The sequence below is a fragment of the Typopeltis vanoorti genome, chromosome 6 (assembly GCF_054136105.1).
Source record: "Typopeltis vanoorti isolate ZY-2024b chromosome 6, IOZ_Tvanoo_1.0, whole genome shotgun sequence".
In the NCBI taxonomy this organism is placed as follows: domain Eukaryota; kingdom Metazoa; phylum Arthropoda; class Arachnida; order Uropygi; family Thelyphonidae; genus Typopeltis; species Typopeltis vanoorti.
In genome coordinates, this window is record NC_143554.1 from 14,428,875 (window position 1) to 14,449,456 (window position 20,582).

A 20,582-nucleotide genomic window follows, 5' to 3' on the forward strand; every position below is an offset into this window, starting at 1 on the left:
CTTTAATATAAAGAGGAAAAAATAAACAAAAATTAAAAAAAAAAAAAATTTATCAAACCAGAGAATCGATTTATATAACAAAATAATAACAACATTCCATTCACAGATTTTAAAACATAGCATTACATACCCTGAAATTAAGGCCAAACTGCTCTTCATATCCATAAAGTGCAGCAAATAATTTTATTATTATAAGCAAAAGGAAACTGAAAACTAAGTTGGAACATGAAACTTAAGTTTGATGTTCCAAACTATTAAGTATTTGATAGTAATATGTTTGGTGCTCTTTCACCTTTTTTTATGAAAATTTATATAATCTTAAAATAGATATACATATGTCCCATTTTACTGGAAATTTTTATACTGCATTTAAACAATTGTATTGAAATGTAAGGAAATTAAATAGAAATAGGGGATATTAAAGATCCAACCTTATTTCCAAGCTGAATATATGTAAAAACTTTGGGTTTCAAAACATTCAAAACCAGTCTTTATCACCAGTTTTTTTCAGTTTAAGGAAACTCTAATGCTGAGGAGTGTATTCTCACAAGCTCTGGTCAAATTTTTGAAAGGTTCAAAGTTTCTACACATATTTAGAACTGAAATAAGGTTGGATCTTTAACATATCCCTATTTCATTTATTTTACATCCCCAAAATTAAGCCTTATGGCTCTTTCTCTGATAATTATGAAAATTATTCACAGACAAATATTTCTCTGGCAGGAACTATTGTTTTTAAAGAGATTAAATATGGGAATAAAAAGTAATGATAAAGTAACCTGTTTTTTTAAGTAGGAAAAGAAAGGGCAACACTACAAACAATGGAATCTTTCAGCCTTTTGATGTTATCCATAATGGACTCAATTAAATAAAAACAGTTTAATTAAATTTTTTAAATTTGTTAAAGATTTTATTTTATCATATCATTCTTGCACATGACAGGCAGCAGAACCTATAGCAAAAAATGCCATGTGAGAAGAGATTACAACAGAAGGAATTTGTTGATGTTCTTTTTTGAAGAGCTGGAGGTTTGATCTTTTATGGAAAAGATTACAGACAACTAACAGGAATGAAAGATTAGGAGAAGTAGCAAGTTTGGTGTAGCAGTTGAATTGTAAATGGATACTAAGTAGCTGATCTCATGTTATGGTAGGTTTAGTTGAATGCAGAAACAGCTGCATTGTCTGTGAAACCTTGTTCTGTTTCACAGACAATGCAGAAACAGCTATCTGTGAAACAGGACAAGGAATCAGTTTGTGAGAGAGGGTTCATTATTAGCTCAACTATGTTCTTTTGGAGAAAATCCAGAATATTTTAAGAGGTTTTTGATGCACCATTCCAAATGAGAATATGTACTCTATGATTGGGAAGATATGTACTGAGGCAAACAGTAACATCTTGAACAAAAAAAGATTACAAATTTATTGGGGGCTGAAGATGCTGCAGAAGTGATGTGCTTGTGCCAAGAGAGGTTAGAAGTAAGAGTCAGTCCAAGTAGAGAGTTCGTCTTGCCTGTTGAGCTATTATCAAAGGTCTTGTTAGCAAAAGAAACAAGACAAAACTGTTTTGCAAGCATGAAGAATAATATGGAGATCAGTATTTAGTGAATTAATCGTTCATGATCTCGATAACTGGGATGTTAAGTACACTGCTAAAGTTTGCTTTGGATATAATAATTATAGTTGACTCTCACAAGCAAATGCTGTTTTAACTAGTAAGAGGCTAAACCAATGTGGCATAGGCATACTGCTAATATAAATTTTGCTAAGCATACTATCTGCTATAACAAACTGTTCCTGTAGCTTTTCAAGCGTGCTACAATGAAAGTCAACTGTATGAGTTTTAGAAGGTTTTTTTAAAGTGCATGCTTTTCATTTGTAAGTCTGCCAACATGAGAGCTGTGCAAAAGAAAAAAAATATGAAATTCTTTTTAAGATTCAGAACATGTAAAATATATCTTGCTCACTTGCACAGCTTTAAGGGGAAGTTGACACTGAAATATTTTTGCATAATTTACCCAGTTTTAATATATGACAACATTAAAATTTTCATAAACATAATGCCACACACAACCCCTCTTTTCAACTGAAATTGAGAAACGTATATTTATTCTATCAGAGTAATCATTTTAATATTACTCACCCACTGTGTGGATTCAAACATTTTTATATCAAGAGGATCACCACATAATTTTCCTTGAATTCTGGTTAAACTATGACAAGTTGCCATAGCAGCCTTGAATGGGGTGCAATCATCAATATCAGCAATGTTCATTTGAAAACTCTGGAAACTTAAAGAAAAAAAACTTTTTGTTACAGTCTTTACTATAAGAAATAAACAAATGATTAACATGACAAAGCATAAAAAATATTTGAAACTCTGAAAACCACATCTAATATTTAGAGGAAGTAAATTCACTATCTAAATAGTGTAATTGAAACTGGGTTTGAGCCTATCTGGTGAAAATACGTGCTTTTGAAAGTGCCTTAAAGATTGGTGATTTTTGTTGATTTATTGAGTGTTTGAGCCGAGTATTATCAAAGGGAGTGGGAGAAGAACTACGGTCTTGCTAGCAAAAGAAACAACACGAAACTGTTTTGGAAGTAGTGGAGAAGAATAACATGGAAATCAGTGTTTAGGTCATTGATTGTTAATGATCTTGACAATTGAGATGTTATCTGAATGTTGACTTAATATACAAAACTACAATAATATATAAAAAATATAACTTGTTATATTTTTTGTATATTATTATAGTTTTTTTTTTAATGTAATTATTGTACTACAGCATTTAATAACATAATTGTAGAAATATTATTAGTTTTTAGTACTCTTAAGAATGGCACTAAAAAGTCATCACAACAGGATAGTGTTTAAAGCTCAAGATAAAGTTGTTACTACTGAGGAGAGCGCTTGTCCCAATGAGCAAAACTGTTACTGCAGTAATGAAGATAATTTCATGATAATGTCAGCTTATTCAAGGATAAGCTGATATTGGATATACCTCAATTAAAAGAAATTATTAGAAAATCAATCAGAGAATTAGAATATGTGAAAAAACATTTAATAAAACTTAGGAATAAGAAAAAGGATCAGAACAAGAAGACGAAGGAAAGCACTGAACTTGGTAATTTTAAAATTAATAAAAACAAGATAAGTCAATTAAAATCTAAGAAAAAAAAAAGGGTGACGAGGTATGATGATTCAATCTTAAAAATTGTGCTTGCCAAGAGAGTCACTACTTCTAGTTTCCTGGGGGTGGGGGATGAAAATTAAAGATATGACAAATGTAACTGTATAACTGAGAGGAGACCTCCATATAGCTTTTAAAGTAATGCGGAGAACCGACCAGGGCTTCTGAGCTAAAGTCCAATCCTCACTTTCTCGTGGTGCACCCTGTTGGGCTACCTAGATACCGAACGAAAGAGGATGAGCTGGAAATTTCGGATTTAGCTGATCAAATTGAATTCTTATTGGCTTAAACCAAAATACAAAATGGTGGTAAAACATGATAAAATTTCATGCCAGCTGGGACGTCACCTGGTTAAACAAGGTCCCCGTTGTTTTTGCCATGGAATCTGGATGAACAGCAAAAAGTCAGCTACTGGAAAAATTCTGAAAACACATCCCAACTCAACATCACTAAAATTAAAGATCAGTACTGAAAACATAAGAAGCCTGAATGGCAAAGAAATGGAGCTAGCCGAGGAATTAAATAAGTATCAGATCGACATAATAGGGGTGGCTGAAACAAAAAAAGACAAAAATTAGCAAGATCTTTCTGAGCAATAAATGTGTGTGAGCATGTTATGTTCCATCGATATGTGTTCCAGTAAATGTGGGCTTTCGAAAGACGCTTGTAGATAAGGTACCAGAAGAAGTCCGAGTAAGCAGGATGTCCAAAAATGATAAAGTACCAGAATTTTCCTTTTCCATGGCAAATTGGATACCAGGATGAAGGCTATTTATCTGTTGTAGAAAGGTGGAAAGCTCATCTTCGGTATGTGACCAAATGGCAAAAACATCATCGACATAACGACACCAAAGAGATGGTTGAGGGTGAATGGATGAAAACATAGTCTCTTCGAATTGTTTCAAAAAATAGTTAACCAAAGGTGGAGACAAAGGACTACCCATGGCTGTACCTTCAACATACTGGCAGATACATACAGAAAAAGTCTCTTCACCATACATCTCAAAAATTTGGCATTCTTAAATCTCTAATTAATAGGGCACATAAAGTTTGCTCTTCTCTAGAAATCTTACAACAAGAACTTTCTATCATTAAAAAGTTAATGGTATCTAATGATTACCACCCTAATCAAATCCAACAGATATTTGAATCTCAAGTTCCAATATCTAAGGTTTCTTCAACAGTTCGAAGAGTTCCAATCCCCTCCATTCCAGGAATCTCAGAACCTATAGGTAGAATTTTAAATAAGTACCAATTGATTCCCACTTATATTCCTATCAACAAAATTTCTTCCTTATTGCCTTCTAAAAAAGATAAACTGTCATCTATGTCTTTGGGTGGTGTTTACCAAATTCCTTGTGAATGCGATGTTTCTTATTTTGGACAAACTGGCCGTTCTGTGGAAAAAAGAATTAAAGAACATCAATATTACATTGATTACAACAAACCTCAGAAGTCTGGTCTAGCACCAGTATTACCACTACCCATAATATCCAGTGGGATAAAGATATTCTCCTTCATAGATGCAGATTCACATATGAACACCCTCTTCAAAGAAAGTTGTGAAGCTCTTTTTCCACCGACCAAATTTAAATCGAAATGATTGCCTCTCTCTCTCTCTCGAAGATCTGGGAGACTTTTATTTTATGTAATCATTAAAAAACTAATTATCTTAAATATTAATTATTTATTAATTTCTTTCATTTCCTAGCTCACGACAACATTGTATTTAAATAGGTGATCCAATGAATGTTCATTACTTGTATTCTATTCCTATCTGTTTGTAACACTGAAGATGTACTATTAGTTTTAGTATGAAATATCTACCTTATTTATTAATTAAAGTTATTACTGTGGACTTACGTGTTGTTTTTAATAATTATACTATGCCACAGGTCCCTCTAAAAATAAGAATCCTTGAAGTAGGGAGTAATTACTTCAAAAAATAGCTAAATGAAACAAGCGGTGATAGCACAGTGGTAAAAAACACTCAACAGGCATACAGTCAGGAATACATATCCATACTTGAAGTAGAAAAAGTCATCAAAAGCCTGAAATGTGGAAAGGCAGCAGGAGTAGATGATATTCGACCAGAAAAAATGATCAAGTATGAAGGTATAAAAGTCTTACAGTGGCTGCACTGCATAGTTCAGAAGGCATGGACAGAGGGACAAATTTCCCGATGATTGGAGTAGAGTTCTCATAGTAGCCATATATAAAAAGGGGAAATAAAACTGAATGTGAGAATTACAGAGGTATTTTCCTACTGAGTGTTCCTGGTAAGATTTATGCAAGTATACTTGAGAAATGGTTGCAAAGAATTGTGGAAGAAAAGCTTGGTGAAGAACAAGCTTAATTCGGGCCAAATAGAGGCTGTCAAGATTAGATCATCACTTTACGACAAATAGTTGAGAAATCATTGGAATATAACAAAGATCTGTATTTAATAAATGTCGTTGAAACCTTTATCCAAGTGTAAGCAAACAAAGTTTGCGTGCTTGAAAATATCTTCAGGACTGAGGTAAGGTGGTACATCCCTTGGCAACGTGCAGCAAAGGTGGACCAAGTTCTCATCACTCCTTGTCTCAGTATCTCTCATAATGCAAAGCACATCTCCTTGCAGACATATATACTGTTATGCATTAAGCGAAGGGCCAGTACCCAGACTGGTTTCAACCTTTATTGAGGTCTCGTCACTGGAAGGCAGAGCTTGGTCCACCTTTGCTACGAGTTGCCAAGGGATGTACCACCTTACCTTAGTCCTGAAGATATTTTCAGGCGCAAACTTCCAACATCTGTATTTAAGTTTTGTCGATCTGGAAAAGGCATGTGACAAGGTGCCAAGAGAGAAACTATTCAAAACAGTACAGTTATATGGTGTCAGTTAAAACTGGTTTGAACAGTGTTCAAACCAGTTTTAACCTATGGATCTGAGAGCTGGGTCAGAAGTAAAACACTTGACCAAAGACTAGAGACTGCAGATATGAGAGTCCCGAGAAAGATTAAAGATTTGAATAGATGGCATTAATGGCAATATCATATTAAAAATGAGGATACTAGGAAAGAACTTGACACTGTCAGTATTCAGGAATGCATTAGCAGAGTTAATCTCAGGTGGTATGGTCACTTAAACAGAATGGGCGAGGAAAGATTAGTAAAACAAGTGTTCTCTGTCAGGTTGGCAGGAAAACAACCCAGAGAAAAACCAAGATATAGGTGGATTGATACGGTACAAAGTGCCTTAGACGATAGAAATATAAGATCTGATAATGATGGAGTCTTGACAAGTAATAGACTGAGCTGGAGGAAAATCGTAGATAGGAAGTTAGTAATGATGTAAAATTTTCATGTAGTACTATCATATCCTGTACACCCCTTGAGGGTACATGGCAGGAATTTGATGATGAAAGTTCTGTTGGAAGAAAATTGTAGGTTTGCTACACAGATATTATTATTAACATTTGACCTCCATGGAGTCAGAGACTCATGGTGAGAGGTACACACAATTGCACACAATGCTAAACCAACCAAGCTTTAAACTGATTCAAAGTGTCTATAGCCAACATCACACTCAGGCAATGCATTCCCCTCACCAACCACTCTCCATGCAAAGAACCTAGTCCTCACTGCTCTGCTCACACCCTCCTTATACAGTTTCCATCGGTGGCCTCTCATTCTATCCCCTTTCCCATTCTATAAAAAATCTCTTCCATGTCGACCTGATAATAACCCCTGACTAACTTATATGTCTCGATCATATCTTCTCTAGTCCTCCTATTCACAAGGCTGCTCTGCAACTTACATTCTCTCAATCTGTCCTCGTACCCCACATTCCAAAGACCACTGATGACCACCTTTTTGAATCATTTCTGGACCCTTTCCAACATATCCTTATCACCATGAAAACCCAGCGACCAAATCTGTGCACAATAATCCATATGAGGCCTGAATAAGGCCTTATACCAGAGATCAGCAAAGTGGTCGATATCGACCCCCTGGGGGTCGATAAATATCCAGGGGTCAAAAGAGAGTTAATAAACACCGAAAACGATTTTGAGTAACACCTAGAAAACATTCAATTCCAACTAACTGATCGGCTGAGCCAACAAGTGAGAAGCGCACGCTCTCCCGATGAAGACATCTAGAACAGAGACAATTAGGGCTAGTACACATTTATCACCCATAGCTATCAGAGTGGTGTTCAGTGATCTGATAACATAAAATTTACTATGTAATTTTTTTAAAGTTATAGTGCCCATAATGGTGGCTCCTGATAGTAAGAAGTGCCGACAGTATTTGCAAGAGTATTTAAAATTTGGATTTATACCATCATTTACCAATGAAACAATGAAAAGGGTGAAGGAATTATTTTTAAATTGAGAAATTTTTTATTGACATCATTTATTTAACATATTGGGGATCGATGATGGATCAAGGATTGCATGAAGGGGTCGATGGTCTAAAACGTTTGCCAACCCCTGCCTTATACAAAGGCATTGTAACCTCTCCATTTCTGCATGTCAAGGTCCTCCACATCATTGCCATTATCCGATGTGATGTCTTCACAACTTGTGCAATGTGGCCCCTGAATTTCAGGTCCTTGTCCACCATCATTCCTAGATCTCTCATCTCCTCTACTTCTGTTAAAGTTTCCCCACCAAGTGTATACTTTGCATTCCATTGTTCAAGTCCTCATGTAATGTGATAACATCCACTTGACTCTGCATTGCTCTCCCCAGTCTTGCATCATCTGCATATCACTAGTTAAGCCTATCCCAATATCATTAACATACAAACTAAGCAACAATGGCCCCAAAGTTGAACCCACGCAGCACACCACTAGTGACCTTTTCTTTTTCAGGATAGTCATGCAAGTTTTTAACTGGGTAGTATATTATACTTCATAAGAAATTATTATTTTTGGCTTGTATATTACTGACAAGAAACTGGGATGAAGTCAACTGCTCTCAATATTATTATTATTACATGACAACTCCAGGGAGTCCAAAGACTCATCAAGGGGAGGACACCTACTCTACAACTCTCCAGCTCCACCACTCAATCCACCAACTACAATAAACTGCAACTACACCAGTGCCATCTACTGCCCACCACCAGTATTTTCACAGACAATCACAAATATCCATGTCCACGGCAGAATTTGAACCTGCAGCCTTTTGGCTGAAGAGCGGATACACTAACCACTTAGCCAACCAGATAGCATACATATATATATATATATATATATATATATATATATAAAGTCTCAAAGTTACATCACACAGAAACTATTAATTGTATGCTTATGCCAGGGTGAAATATAGATGAAAATCAGAATAAAACTGCTCGTCTCTCTAAAAACAAGAATGAAAGTACACATATTAGCAAATTGATTAACATGGATAAACTACGTCGATAGTTATAGAGCTTAATTTTATTTTTCTCAGAAAACAGCTAATCAAATTTCCATATGCTATGTAAAAGGTCAGCATTTCATGTTAATTACATATTCATGTAGCATTTCCACCCATCATGGAAATTTTCTGGATTCTTTCATTAGCAGAGAATAAGCCTCCCACCACCTCCACCAACTTTTGCCTTCCCAGGTGTTTACTCAGATGCTGCACTCCAATGATTTTTTATACTTTGATCCAGTTGCGATCTGCCAGTTCTAATCATGAAGAACATAAAAATTACAAGTACCATGAAAAAAAGAGCAGACTGTCCTTAAGGAATATGTTTCCTCCAAACAAAGCATCATCTGAAAGAAAAACTGAAGTCATTGTACTAGAGCAAATTCCTTATAGAAAGAACATGTCAAGTTTACTGACTAATCCTGTTAAGTAATGTTAATATATTTTCCCCTATGGTGCTTCACTCCACACATACACATGAAAATTAAGTTTTATTTTTATAGATTTTATTGACAAAGAGAGTGTGTGTGTGTGTGTGCATGGAGAGGGAGGGAAAGAGAGAGAGAACATATAGAATAAAACAGTATATTAAAAAAAAATAATGATCCTTCTACTCATTAACACACATATATTCATGACCTTAAAACATTGGGTCTTCTCATTAAATACAAAATATCTGCAGAGGTAGAAGCAAACATATTTAAGTCAGAGGTTCAAACAGACATAACAGAAAACTGCCAATCTTGCTTTGAGTGTTTTGAGCTAATAGAAGAACTTTAAGTAAAAATAGCAGCGACAATTTCTCTGCACACAATCACACAAAAAATTACTTTTCATAGCTCTAGTTTCTTACTACATGTCTTACTACAAGTATATTCAGTTTCTTTTATGACAAGTACCAAAAACATTAACAGTTTACTTCATGTTTCAACTATCCAACAATGAAACAGAAATACATCTATTTTGTAATGTTCGTGTGTTTTACTTGATGGCTGTCAGTTCCATAAACACAGGAAATAGACTTTTTTTTCCAATCTGCAATTAAAAATCATGAGTTAATTTTTAATTGAAGTTTGAAGTGAACAAATAAGGAATTTACAAAGATTCCTTATATTTTTCTTTATTTCTTAAAGGGAATCATTTACAACTCTCTTTTTCCTTTTTCTATCTGTTCCATTTTTTCCAATGTCACTCTCTCTCTCTCTATGAATGTATTCTTTTTTTTGTGTCCATCTGCTGTTTGTTTCATACCACAGCACAGCATCCACTGTATTCTCTGATTTGCAACTGCGTGAAAGACATGACGTCACAACAGTCAAGTATCACAAACTGCAAAGATAACTTTTCGTGGTGGGCTTGATACATTTATTTGTGGTGCTGTGAAGTTTCTTTACCATTTGGTGACTATTTCACACACTAGATATAAAATACTCCTACATGCATTTTAATTACAATGATGTAGAGAGGTATGTACATCCTGCCAATTCTTGTTACTGCTAAATTTAAAAATAATTTCACTGGTAACTTAAAGCTAATCAAGGCTAGTCAACTACTAATAGCAAAACTACACAAACTGCTATATTACTTATTTACATGAAAACACAATCCATAGGTAATACTATTTATTTGTTTAGAAAGCCAGATATTTCGGTCTGAAACTTACAGACCATCTTCGGTGGCAGTGACAGTTGATTACAATGTAGAATGCAAACAAGGGATTGATTTTAAATAGAAAGAGCAGCATGATGTTATACTTACAACAGCATGATGTTGTAACTGTAAAATAAATATATAAATAAATAATGATGTGTTATTCTAATAAGGCTTTCCCATATTTTAGAAAAAGATGGGCAGTTGTTCCAATTCAATTTTGGCGATGAAGCAAGGCCTGAGCCCTCTTTATAAACAAATGCTCAAATTTGTATCGACAACAATAAGGTAGCTGGATTCCAGATCAAAGAATATTGTGATCTGTGTTATGTGGTGTTGAGTGAAGCCAGATTTATTAGATTTCCTGTTGCAAATATATGATTGCTGTTTTTGTATTCTGTTTTCAATAGAGCATCCAGTTTGTCTTAAGTAGGATAGATGGCAGTCACAAGGAACTTGGTATATACCAAGGAGAGATATCAGTGAGCGTTTATCTTTTGAAGAAGGGAAACACATTGATAGTTTATTGATAGGTATAAAAGAAGCCACTAAATTGTATTTCTTCAGAATTCTGGAAATTAGTTCTGAAACATATGGGATTGGAGCTCGACGTACTGTTTCCGTGTTATTTATATATATATATATAAGAACCTAATCTAGAATATATAATATAGATAGAATAGACTATGCATTGAAAATTTTGTTATTTACAATTATAATGAGCACAGCAAAACAGCATCACACAATGAGATTTATGTATGCACTGTTGTCTCTTATGCATAAGCATGGTTTTGACATGCACTAGACAAACATTTCCCAAACTGGGTTCTGTGAAAAAAAAAAAAATACTAATAAATAAAAAAAATTAATAATCCAAAAATTACATTTTGTTAGGTATAAATAAGTATAATGCTGGAAACCATTATACCTAAAAAAAATTAGTGATTCAAAGACACCAATCATTAAAACGTAATTCATTTTTTCTTCTAAAAGTCATAATTAGTGTGATTTTGGTATGACACTGTCCAAAAAGAAACCAAACTTTTCGAAAATAGAAAAAACTATTTTATTATTATATATTATATATATTGTTGTCAAAAGCAGCAACCTTCATTAGTGTTGTGTCAACTGTTTATGACATTTGTTTCATTAGAAGCTGAGTTATAGTGCCAAGAATGACAGTGTGGTTTGATGAACGGTTGGAAAATGAGTTTCAAACAGAGAGCTGCAATTGAATTTTGTGTTAAACTTGGTAAAAGTTTTATCGAAGTGCTTCAAAAAGCATACAGTGATGAATGCTTATCCCATACTCAAGTTTACGAGTGGTTTAAGAGATTTCAAAGTGGTCATGAGATGCTTGAGGATGACGAAAAGCCGGGCCATCCAAAAACTGGACTGAGTGAAGTTAACATCCAAAAAGTGTGTGATTCATCAAAGAAAACCCAAAATCATCCATGAGATTGATTGAAGATGAATTGGGGATTCCAAAATGAACTGTGCATAACATTTTAACCGAGAGTTTAGGCCTTTGTAAATTGAATTCGCAATTTGTTCCCCACAAGTTGACCGACGACCAAAAAATGCATCGAATTGAACACTGCAAGGACCTCATTAAAACCACTCGTAAGGACTCAAACTTCCTTGAAACGATTATAACTGGTGACGAAACGTGGTGTTTTGAGTATGAGCTCAACACAAAGCACCAGAATGCTGAGTGGAGACTACCAGAAGAGGGGCATCCGAAAAAAAGTCGATTGGAGAAGTCAAAAGTAAAGGCAATACTGATTTGTTTCTACGATTCCAATGGCATTATCCACAAAGAATTCGTTCCACCTGGCCAAACGGTTAATGGTGAGTTTTATCTCGAAGTTTTGAAGCGATTGATAGCAAGAATTTGTCGCGTATGGCATGAATATTGTGATGCAGGCAGCTGGTCACTTTTGCACAATAATGCACCATCTCATTGTTCGAACATTGTGAGACAGTTTTTGAGCAAAAACCAAGTTTGTGTGTTGGATCACTCACTTTATTCACCTGATTTAGCACCCTGTGATTTTTTTCTCTCTCCCCCAACTTCATTTGCTGATGAAAGGAAAGCAATACGACACCAATGAAAATGTTCAAGCGGCAGTAACCACGAACCTCAACAGTATCCCAAAAACTGATATAAAAAAATCATTTAATGAATTAATTGGCCATGCCTAATGCTGTATCGAAGCAGAAGGAGAGTATATTGATTGAAATAAATGACTTGAATAATTATAATTGGCCTGTGCTTTATTTTCTATCCAAAGTTCAGTTTCTTTTTGGACAGGGTGTATGTATATAACTTTTCTTATGCAGAATATAGCTTAAATTTTCAACTGATTTTATAATTGTTATACCTATACTTTGATTTTGTTTACAAAAATAAAATACATTTCAGCATTAATTCTAAATGTTCCATAAATAAAAATGTGGTCCATATGTTTCATAATACATTTCAGCATTAATTCTAAATGTTCCATAAATAAAAATGTGGTCCATATGTTTCATAGTGAATATAAATGTTCCATAAATATACTGTAAGATAGAAAAGCATTCTTTGACCAAAAAAGTTTGGGAAATGCTGCACTAGACAAATATTCTAGGTTGCTATACTGTCTTCTTGCTGAAAGATAAAGCCAAGGCAGTTTTCACAATATGGATAAACTATAGTATGACTTTAATGCTGAATCAAATTATGAAGGCTAAAACCATAACAAAGTTTAAATAGTGATGCATTATCAACTATAACAAATCCCAACACATCTGTTAATATATAAGAAAATTCATATTATAGCCATTTGTGCAGTCAGTGTATTCTTTGGCTGTAAATACCACAAATCCAGTTTGGGATATGAGAAACATCTTTATAAGAGTAGATTTTCCACAAAGATAAGTTAATCTCATATTAAAGTGTGGTAGGTTTTTTCTTCTTAGAAACTCTAAAATGAACTAACTGGTCAGAGTATCCATACATTAACAGACAACTTTCAGGACAGAATTAGCCACTCAACCTTAAAAAACAAAGATAAACCTAGCTCAAAAAATACAAATCTAACAACATTAGGTTTGTATAATGTCCAGCTACTGGGCTGTAACAAGCCACTGAAACATTACACAAGATAAGATTTTGTGTAAATAAAAATCTACAATTGTTAGTCCAGAGCCTCCACTCAAAACTGATTGAATTTGTTTTATCTTGAAAACAGGAATCTCTATCTATTTTAATACCAATCTCATCCACATCAAACAAATTTTAATATATTTATGTGTGTGGGAGGGGGGGGATTAACAAAGAATTCTCAATAAAAGTGGATTATAAGTTACATATATAAGAAAGTTGTTTTCCTGTAACTTACAAAAAAAACCTTATATCCCGACAGATCACTCTGAAATAAAATCAGCTCACCAACAACATAATTAATACAAAATGAGTATATATTCCTTATTAGGGCATACTTCAATGAACTAAAATAAATAATATGACCAAAATATTCCTGTTTTGGATAACCACCTCCCATACACTTGGAAACCATTCTTCTTACAGTATGGACAACAGTGGAATAAGTGTTTGAACAATCTTTCAAATCTGAAAAACTGCAATGAAACAACATCATTTGGCTTCAGTGAATTGCATGATCTGTAGATAAGGCATAATCAGCTAGGATGGACTTTCTGTTGAGGAAATCAAATGTAAATCATAGTTTTTTTGCTTCTTATTTTAGCAGTACAAATACAGACTGCAAGAATCTGAATGAATGTGTGTTTTATCTTTAAGCACTTACTGTTCCTGCATCCTAAATTATTGTGAATTAGTTAAAATGAGTTACTTTCAATTTCTTCAAGTAGTGACCGAATGATTTACCAAAATTTCACAATTTGAAAAGTTGTTGAAATAATCATGTGAAGCAATCCTTCATTGGCAAATCTTAATAAGAACAAAATGATTATCCAAAACAGGCACAGTTAAAAATTAATTGCTTTATTCTATTTATATTTTTTAATCTCTGTTCATCATTAAGTCAGCATGACTGAAAGTGGTTAGCACATCTGCTCTCCAATAAACAGGCTGTGGGTATACATGTTGTGACTATCTTCAGGTGGAAGATGTACTTCACTGCCCATTGTGAAACTACCACCGTGCTTATTGGAGGCCTTCAGTGGTTTGAAAAAGTTTCAAGTTTGAGCTATAGAGCAGGGTTTCCAGACTATGTAAAAATCGATAAAAATATAAAAATAATAAAATAAATCCTTAGCACACACAAGTTGTTAGCCTGTAATATTAATGTACTAAAGACTTACAACCATTTGTGAGTGAGGGTCTCAAAAAAATATTTACTGTTACAGTTACCCTTTGGTTGGAAAGACCTGGATTCGAATTCTATCTATGATATGAAAAAACTTTAATGTGGCTTTTCAATCAGAGATAAATTAGGCAATCTCATATGAAAGTGGGGGATTTTTTCCTTCCACAAACTCTTTTTCATTCCTCAAAGTAGAAAAACGAGTCCCGTGAACACACATTTACAGACACAGAATACTATTGGCTAAGGAAGGCAATTGTTAACCACCTTGTTCTATAATGATTTCCTAGTAAAGTAGTATTGCTACCCCACCAACTATTAGGCTAAGGAGAACAACACCCACATGATTATTACTGATACTATCTATTGCAGTTCATATCACAATGCATGTTAAATGGTATTTTTTAGTTCAAACTGCCATTGATTAATGCTTCGAAATATCATTTATGGCTAACAATATGTTACCATAAATAATTTATTAATAATATATGACACATTTCTGTTTTATTTGGCTAAGTAATTTCAAAAAAGATGTGTCAACCTCAATCTTAAAACACTTTAAATCTGAGAAAATTTGCAACTTTTTCTTTTAATACCTGCAGATTTTCTTCACAAAAAGCATGTACCAGGGTAATGAACCTGTAGGAATGTCAATGAATTATTGCTAAAGTTTTCATATAGGTTTTAAGGAAAGTTGTGAAATACTTCTGATGAACTGAGTATAGAATTTTTAAGGTAAATCTTGAGAATTATGCTAAACATGAGAACAATGTCACATACCAGGAAGGAAATATGATTTACTAAAGCTAAGTAGGGGTGCTTAAGGGTCAAAGCTGTATAACTGAGAGGAGACCTCCACATAGCCTTTAAAGGAATGCAGAGAACCGACCAGGGCTTCTGACCTAATGTGCAATCCTCACTTTCTCGTGGTGCACCCTATACTGAACGAACGAGAATGGGCTAATAATTTGGGATTTAGCCGACCATCATTATTGGCTTATTGGCTTAAACCAATATCCAAATTGATGGTACAACATGACAAAATTTCATGCCGGCTGGGGCATAGCCCGGTTAAATAAGGCCCCCCGTTGTTTTCGCCAGGGAACCAGGGCGAACAGTGAAAGGTCAGCTACTGGAACAAATCTGAAAAGCACACCCAACTCAACATCACCAGAGTTAAAGATCGGTACTATCAACATAAGAAGCCTGAATGGCAAAGAAATGGAGTTAGCTGAGGAATTAGATAAGTACCAGATCGACATAATAGGGTGACTGAAACAAAAAAGACAAAAACTGGTGAGATCTTTCTGAGCTATAAATACAAAATGTTATATTCAGGCAATGACAATCAAGGAAAAGAAGGGGTAGCCATAGTATTCAATACTAAATACAAGGCTAATCTTCTTGAATGGCAGGCAGTCTCAAGTAGAATGATGTGAGCAAATATCAGAATAGGGAACTGGACAATGAGACTTATTTGTGCCTATGGTCCCACAGAAGGCTCTACTAAGGTAGAAGTGGAGGAATTTTTTGTACAAAAATATTTTGGGAAAATTTGGAGAAAAGAGCAAAGCTAATAATAATGGCAAATACCTGTTGGATTTCTGCTCAGGACATGGACTGGTTATTACTAACACCATGTTCCAACATAAAAATGCGCACAAATTTACACGGAGAGAAGAGGCAAGGAATAAGAAAAGTCTCATTGACTATGTTATTGTTGATAGTGATGTTTTCTCCCTGGTGCAGGACACCAGAGTGTACAGAGAATTTGAAATTAGAAGCAATCACTATTTAGTCTTGAGCAGGATAAAATTGAATTTCATATTGAAAAGAATGATATGTGAGAAATATAGAATGAAAGCCAAAAGGCTATTTTTCTGGCAACCTTAATAATAATGAAGAGGATACAAATCCTTTGATGTTTATCTGCCAGTAAGCGAAACTCTTAGAACTAGGACTAAGATCTATGAGTTTCATACCGAAAACCTATTGGCAAATCCACGTGTAAGTAACCACTTGGTAGTACAACACCAAGGCAACTCGTATCAAAGGTGGAGCAAGATCCCTCACTATCCTTGATATTTTCTGATAATGTAAAAACACAGCCCCTAGGGGATGTAATACTTAATTACATTATGAGGAGAGGTCACTGCCCAGACCGGTTTCAACCTTTTTTGAGGTCTCATCAGTGAGTAGGTAGACCTGGAAGATAACAAGGTTTAAGTGAAAAGAACTTGCATACCTTCACTATACGAATGCCATAAAGGTCACTGATGAGAACTCAAAAAAGGTTGAAACTGGTCTGGGTAGTGACCTCTCCTCATAATGTAATTACAGTATTACATCCCCCAGGAGCTATGTTTTTACATTATGAGAAAATATCAAGGATAGAGAGTGATCTTGCTCCACCTTTCATACGAGTTGCCTTGGTGTTGTACTACCAAGTGGTTACTTACACTTGGATTTGCCGATAGGTTTTCGGTATGAAACTCATAGATCTTAGTCCTAGTTCTAAGAGTTTCGCTTACTGGCAGATAAACATCAAAGGATTTGTATCCCCTTCATTATGATATTTGAGAAAGTTTTAAAGTGAATAAAAGTTGAGCAGCTTTCAGATGTGAACTGTAGACTAAAATACACAAAGATTATTGAAAAAAAAATGAAAGAGTTTGAGAACAAGAACCAAACCTTGGAGATTCAGTGGCAAACCTTGAAGAAAACCCTGATTGATTCAGCCAGAGAGGCATGCGGTGAGGTTGTGTGCAAGGATAGAAAAATCAGAACTCCATGGTGGACACAGGAAGTTTTAGAGGCAGTGAAGGAAAAGAAGAAAGCATATCAAAAGTTCCTGGCAAATAAGTCAGCTTTTGCTCTTAGAGAATACAGAGACAAATGTAAGAAAGCGAAACACTGTGTAAAACTAGCTAAACAAAAGTCATGGGAGGACTTTGGCAAGAACATAGAAAATAAATATCAAGAAGGTGGTAAGATATTCTGGAGGTTGTTGAAGAAGTTTAGAAATGGAGGAAAGATTGCTGTGAAAGGAGTTAGAGATGATAAAGGTGACATGAAAATGGGAGAAAAAGATATCCTTCAAGTATGGAGTAATTACTATGAAAAATAGCTAAATGAAACAAATAGTGATAGCACAGTGGTAAAAAACACTCAACAGGCATACAGTCAGGAATACATATCCATACTTGAAGTAGAAAAAAGCCATCAATGACTTGAAATGGGGAAAGGTAGCAGGAGTAGATGATAATCGATCAGAAATCCTGAAGTTTTTCAGGATTTCTGATCATTCAAGTCATTCAAGGCTTGATAGAAGGGACACCTTGTAATATCCTACTGGATACTGGGTCCCACGTCTCAACTATAACTGGGTCGTTCTTCAAGAGAGTAAGTACCTGTATCACAAATGATGTGATAGAGCTGAGAAAGCCAATCAAGCTAACTGGCATCTCAAAGACCGAAGTATGTGCTCAGAGAAAGATAAAAGTAGGCATTAAGCTACCTGAGTTTGATTTGAACGTTTCCCAAGAATTGTTAATTCTTCCCAAATCCTCTCGTCCGAGCATTCAAATTATTTTGGGATTGCATTTTTTTCAAAAGTGCAACTTCTCCTGTGATTTCCGAAAAAGGAATATTTCCCTAATCGGAGTTGAACGTGCACAGAATGGCAGAAGTAATCCTAGGTCTCAGGCAGCAAAGGTTAATGAAGGAAGCAAGCCAGTAAATAAAGGCAGAGATATTATGAATAGACAAAGAAAGGAAGATGAGGACAAGTGCCAACTTGACTAGAATGACTCGTCTGTTAATCTCGTTGTAAAAGGAAGTCTCAAAAAAGGAATAGTTACTGAGTAATAAGCTATTTTCAGTGTTGTACTGTTTGACCCTGTTAAAAGGAAAGATAGTAACACAGGCAAGCTAAGTAGTGCAGAGACTATAGGAAGAGTCATATATAAACCTCCTCTTCGCAAAGCCCCGTATTATAGAGGCTCAGAAAGGAGATCCTGAGTTGAGGAATATATATGAAAAAATTAAGAGAGGTGATCATATTCCCAAGAACTAAGTATTCCTCAAAACACTTCACCTAGATGAAGTTGGTCTTCTCTTGTCAAGAGTGTCTTGGGAAAATTTGCAGAAAGGGTTCTTGTTCCAAGAGTCATGATTCCATGGGTAATTTACAAGTTCCATGATTCAAATGGGCATAAGGGATTTGATCAAACATGGCATAAAATTAAAGAAAAGTACACATGGAAGGAAATGAAAAATGATGTCCCCAATTACGTGGCAACTTGTCGTATGTATCAACCTAAGTTTGAAAATTGAAATTTTAGGGACCAATCAATGTCATCTCCAGAAAACGAGGGAAGCAAAGAACAAAAAAATTAAACCTTTGAGTTTAATATTTTTAGAGGAAAGGGTGGCCTTTGTAAAATCTCATGAGAAATTAATTTTTTAGGGAATTTTCGCTAAAGATTTTACAATTGTTTTTGTCTGAATTTCTTAAGAAAAAATGTACTTAGTAAGATATAAAAATGTAAAAGAATAATTTGCTGTTAGAATGCACCTGCACTTTAACGTGCTGTTAAGAGCTTAATAAGGATTAAGCTGGATTAGCGCCGAATACCACCAAAATCGTACGGTCAAGCAGCCAGTGATGATGTCAGCTCTTTCATTGCTTATGGCTAATCCTGGAATATTCCTAAGTATGAACAAAGGACTGAAAATGGAATAAAAGGCAATACAGCACGTGGTTCGGGGCTTTTGGATCCTTGGTCTCGTGCTTGGCTCATCACCTGTGAGGTCTGTGAGAGCTCCTTCCCGCAATCCAGGAGGTTCGTTTCCTGCCATCGTCGCCCGATCTTTTACTGCTGCCAGCTCGCTGTAGGCACCTGGTAGCTACGGCAGAACCCCAGCGTGTCCGACAAAGAAAAGTTTGCGAGGATCGAGGATTGTGTATAATGGAATGTATGTTGGACTTTCCTCTCAAGATTGTTAGCAAGTAAGCCATTAATTTGTTGTAGTATGTTATGTGTATGTAACTCAAAATCGTAAAGGATTGAGAGAGGTTACTTGTTAACTAGCGGGAAAAGTGAATGCAAAATAACTGAAAATTATATATTGTTAAGTATGTCTAATTCACAGGTTGATTGTGATAGTGTCTGAATTAGTGTCATTTAAGTTTTGAATATATTGGAAGAAAGTTGAATGTAATCCCTCCTGGAATATTTATGCATACTTGTAAGCCAAGTTGTGTCATAGAAGGCACTTTTATATCAAGGCAAAATTGTTTTTCTGATAGTGAAAGCATTATAGTTTCTGTTCCTCAGATAGCAAGTAAATTTGTGTGTTAAAGTATTTTTTGATTAAGTTAATCTTTAATTTACTTTTATGTGCTCTGTATCGCATCTTTTAGTTTGATAATAAATATGTTTTTATTTTGTAACTACCTGGTTCTCATTCCTTAGCCAATGCACTATCCCGAAAATATTAACGAGCCTGCGGGAATAGAATATAGTAACGAGCCACGACTTGCATATAAAGATATTGTATAGAGGTATTAACTTAACTTTTGTCATCTTCTCCCCCTGACTTTCAAACATAAAAAAGATCAATTAAGTGGTGCAGTCACTACAAATAAATAAATTTCTTAATTGACATTGTGCGATTGCTCAGGGACTGTTACATTAGATAGACTTACAACACGAGATCTAACTAACAACAGAAAAAAAAAAAGGGGGGGCAAGTATAAGTTTAAGTAAGAAAGATAAATAAACTGATAAACAAAAAGACAAAGAAAAAACAACTTTACAATTCATCTTCTATTTCAACACAGTCACAAACATCCATGTCCAAGGTGGGATTATAATCTAAACCCAGTTGGTTGAAGAGTGGATTGGATAACCACTCAACCAACCAGCCTGGTGATGATGATGATGGGAAGCAAAATGGCTGATGGCCAACAACTGATGGGAGCTAGTGTTTAGA

At 34.9% G+C, this 20,582-nt stretch overlaps 1 protein-coding gene across 4 annotated transcripts in view; it reads right to left on the reverse strand.

Annotated features, from left to right (window-relative positions):
* The window catches only part of LOC150105306 (polyamine-transporting ATPase 13A3-like), a 479,234-nt gene that overhangs the window by 202,970 nt on the left and 255,682 nt on the right, over positions 1-20,582 (reverse strand). For all 4 annotated transcript variants that reach the window (XM_090394686.1, XM_090394683.1, XM_090394684.1 and 1 more), the window contains one exon: positions 2,143-2,290. In XM_090394686.1, the coding sequence (XP_090250812.1) occupies positions 2,143-2,290 (148 nt within the window). The remainder of the gene's footprint in view (positions 1-2,142; positions 2,291-20,582) is intronic.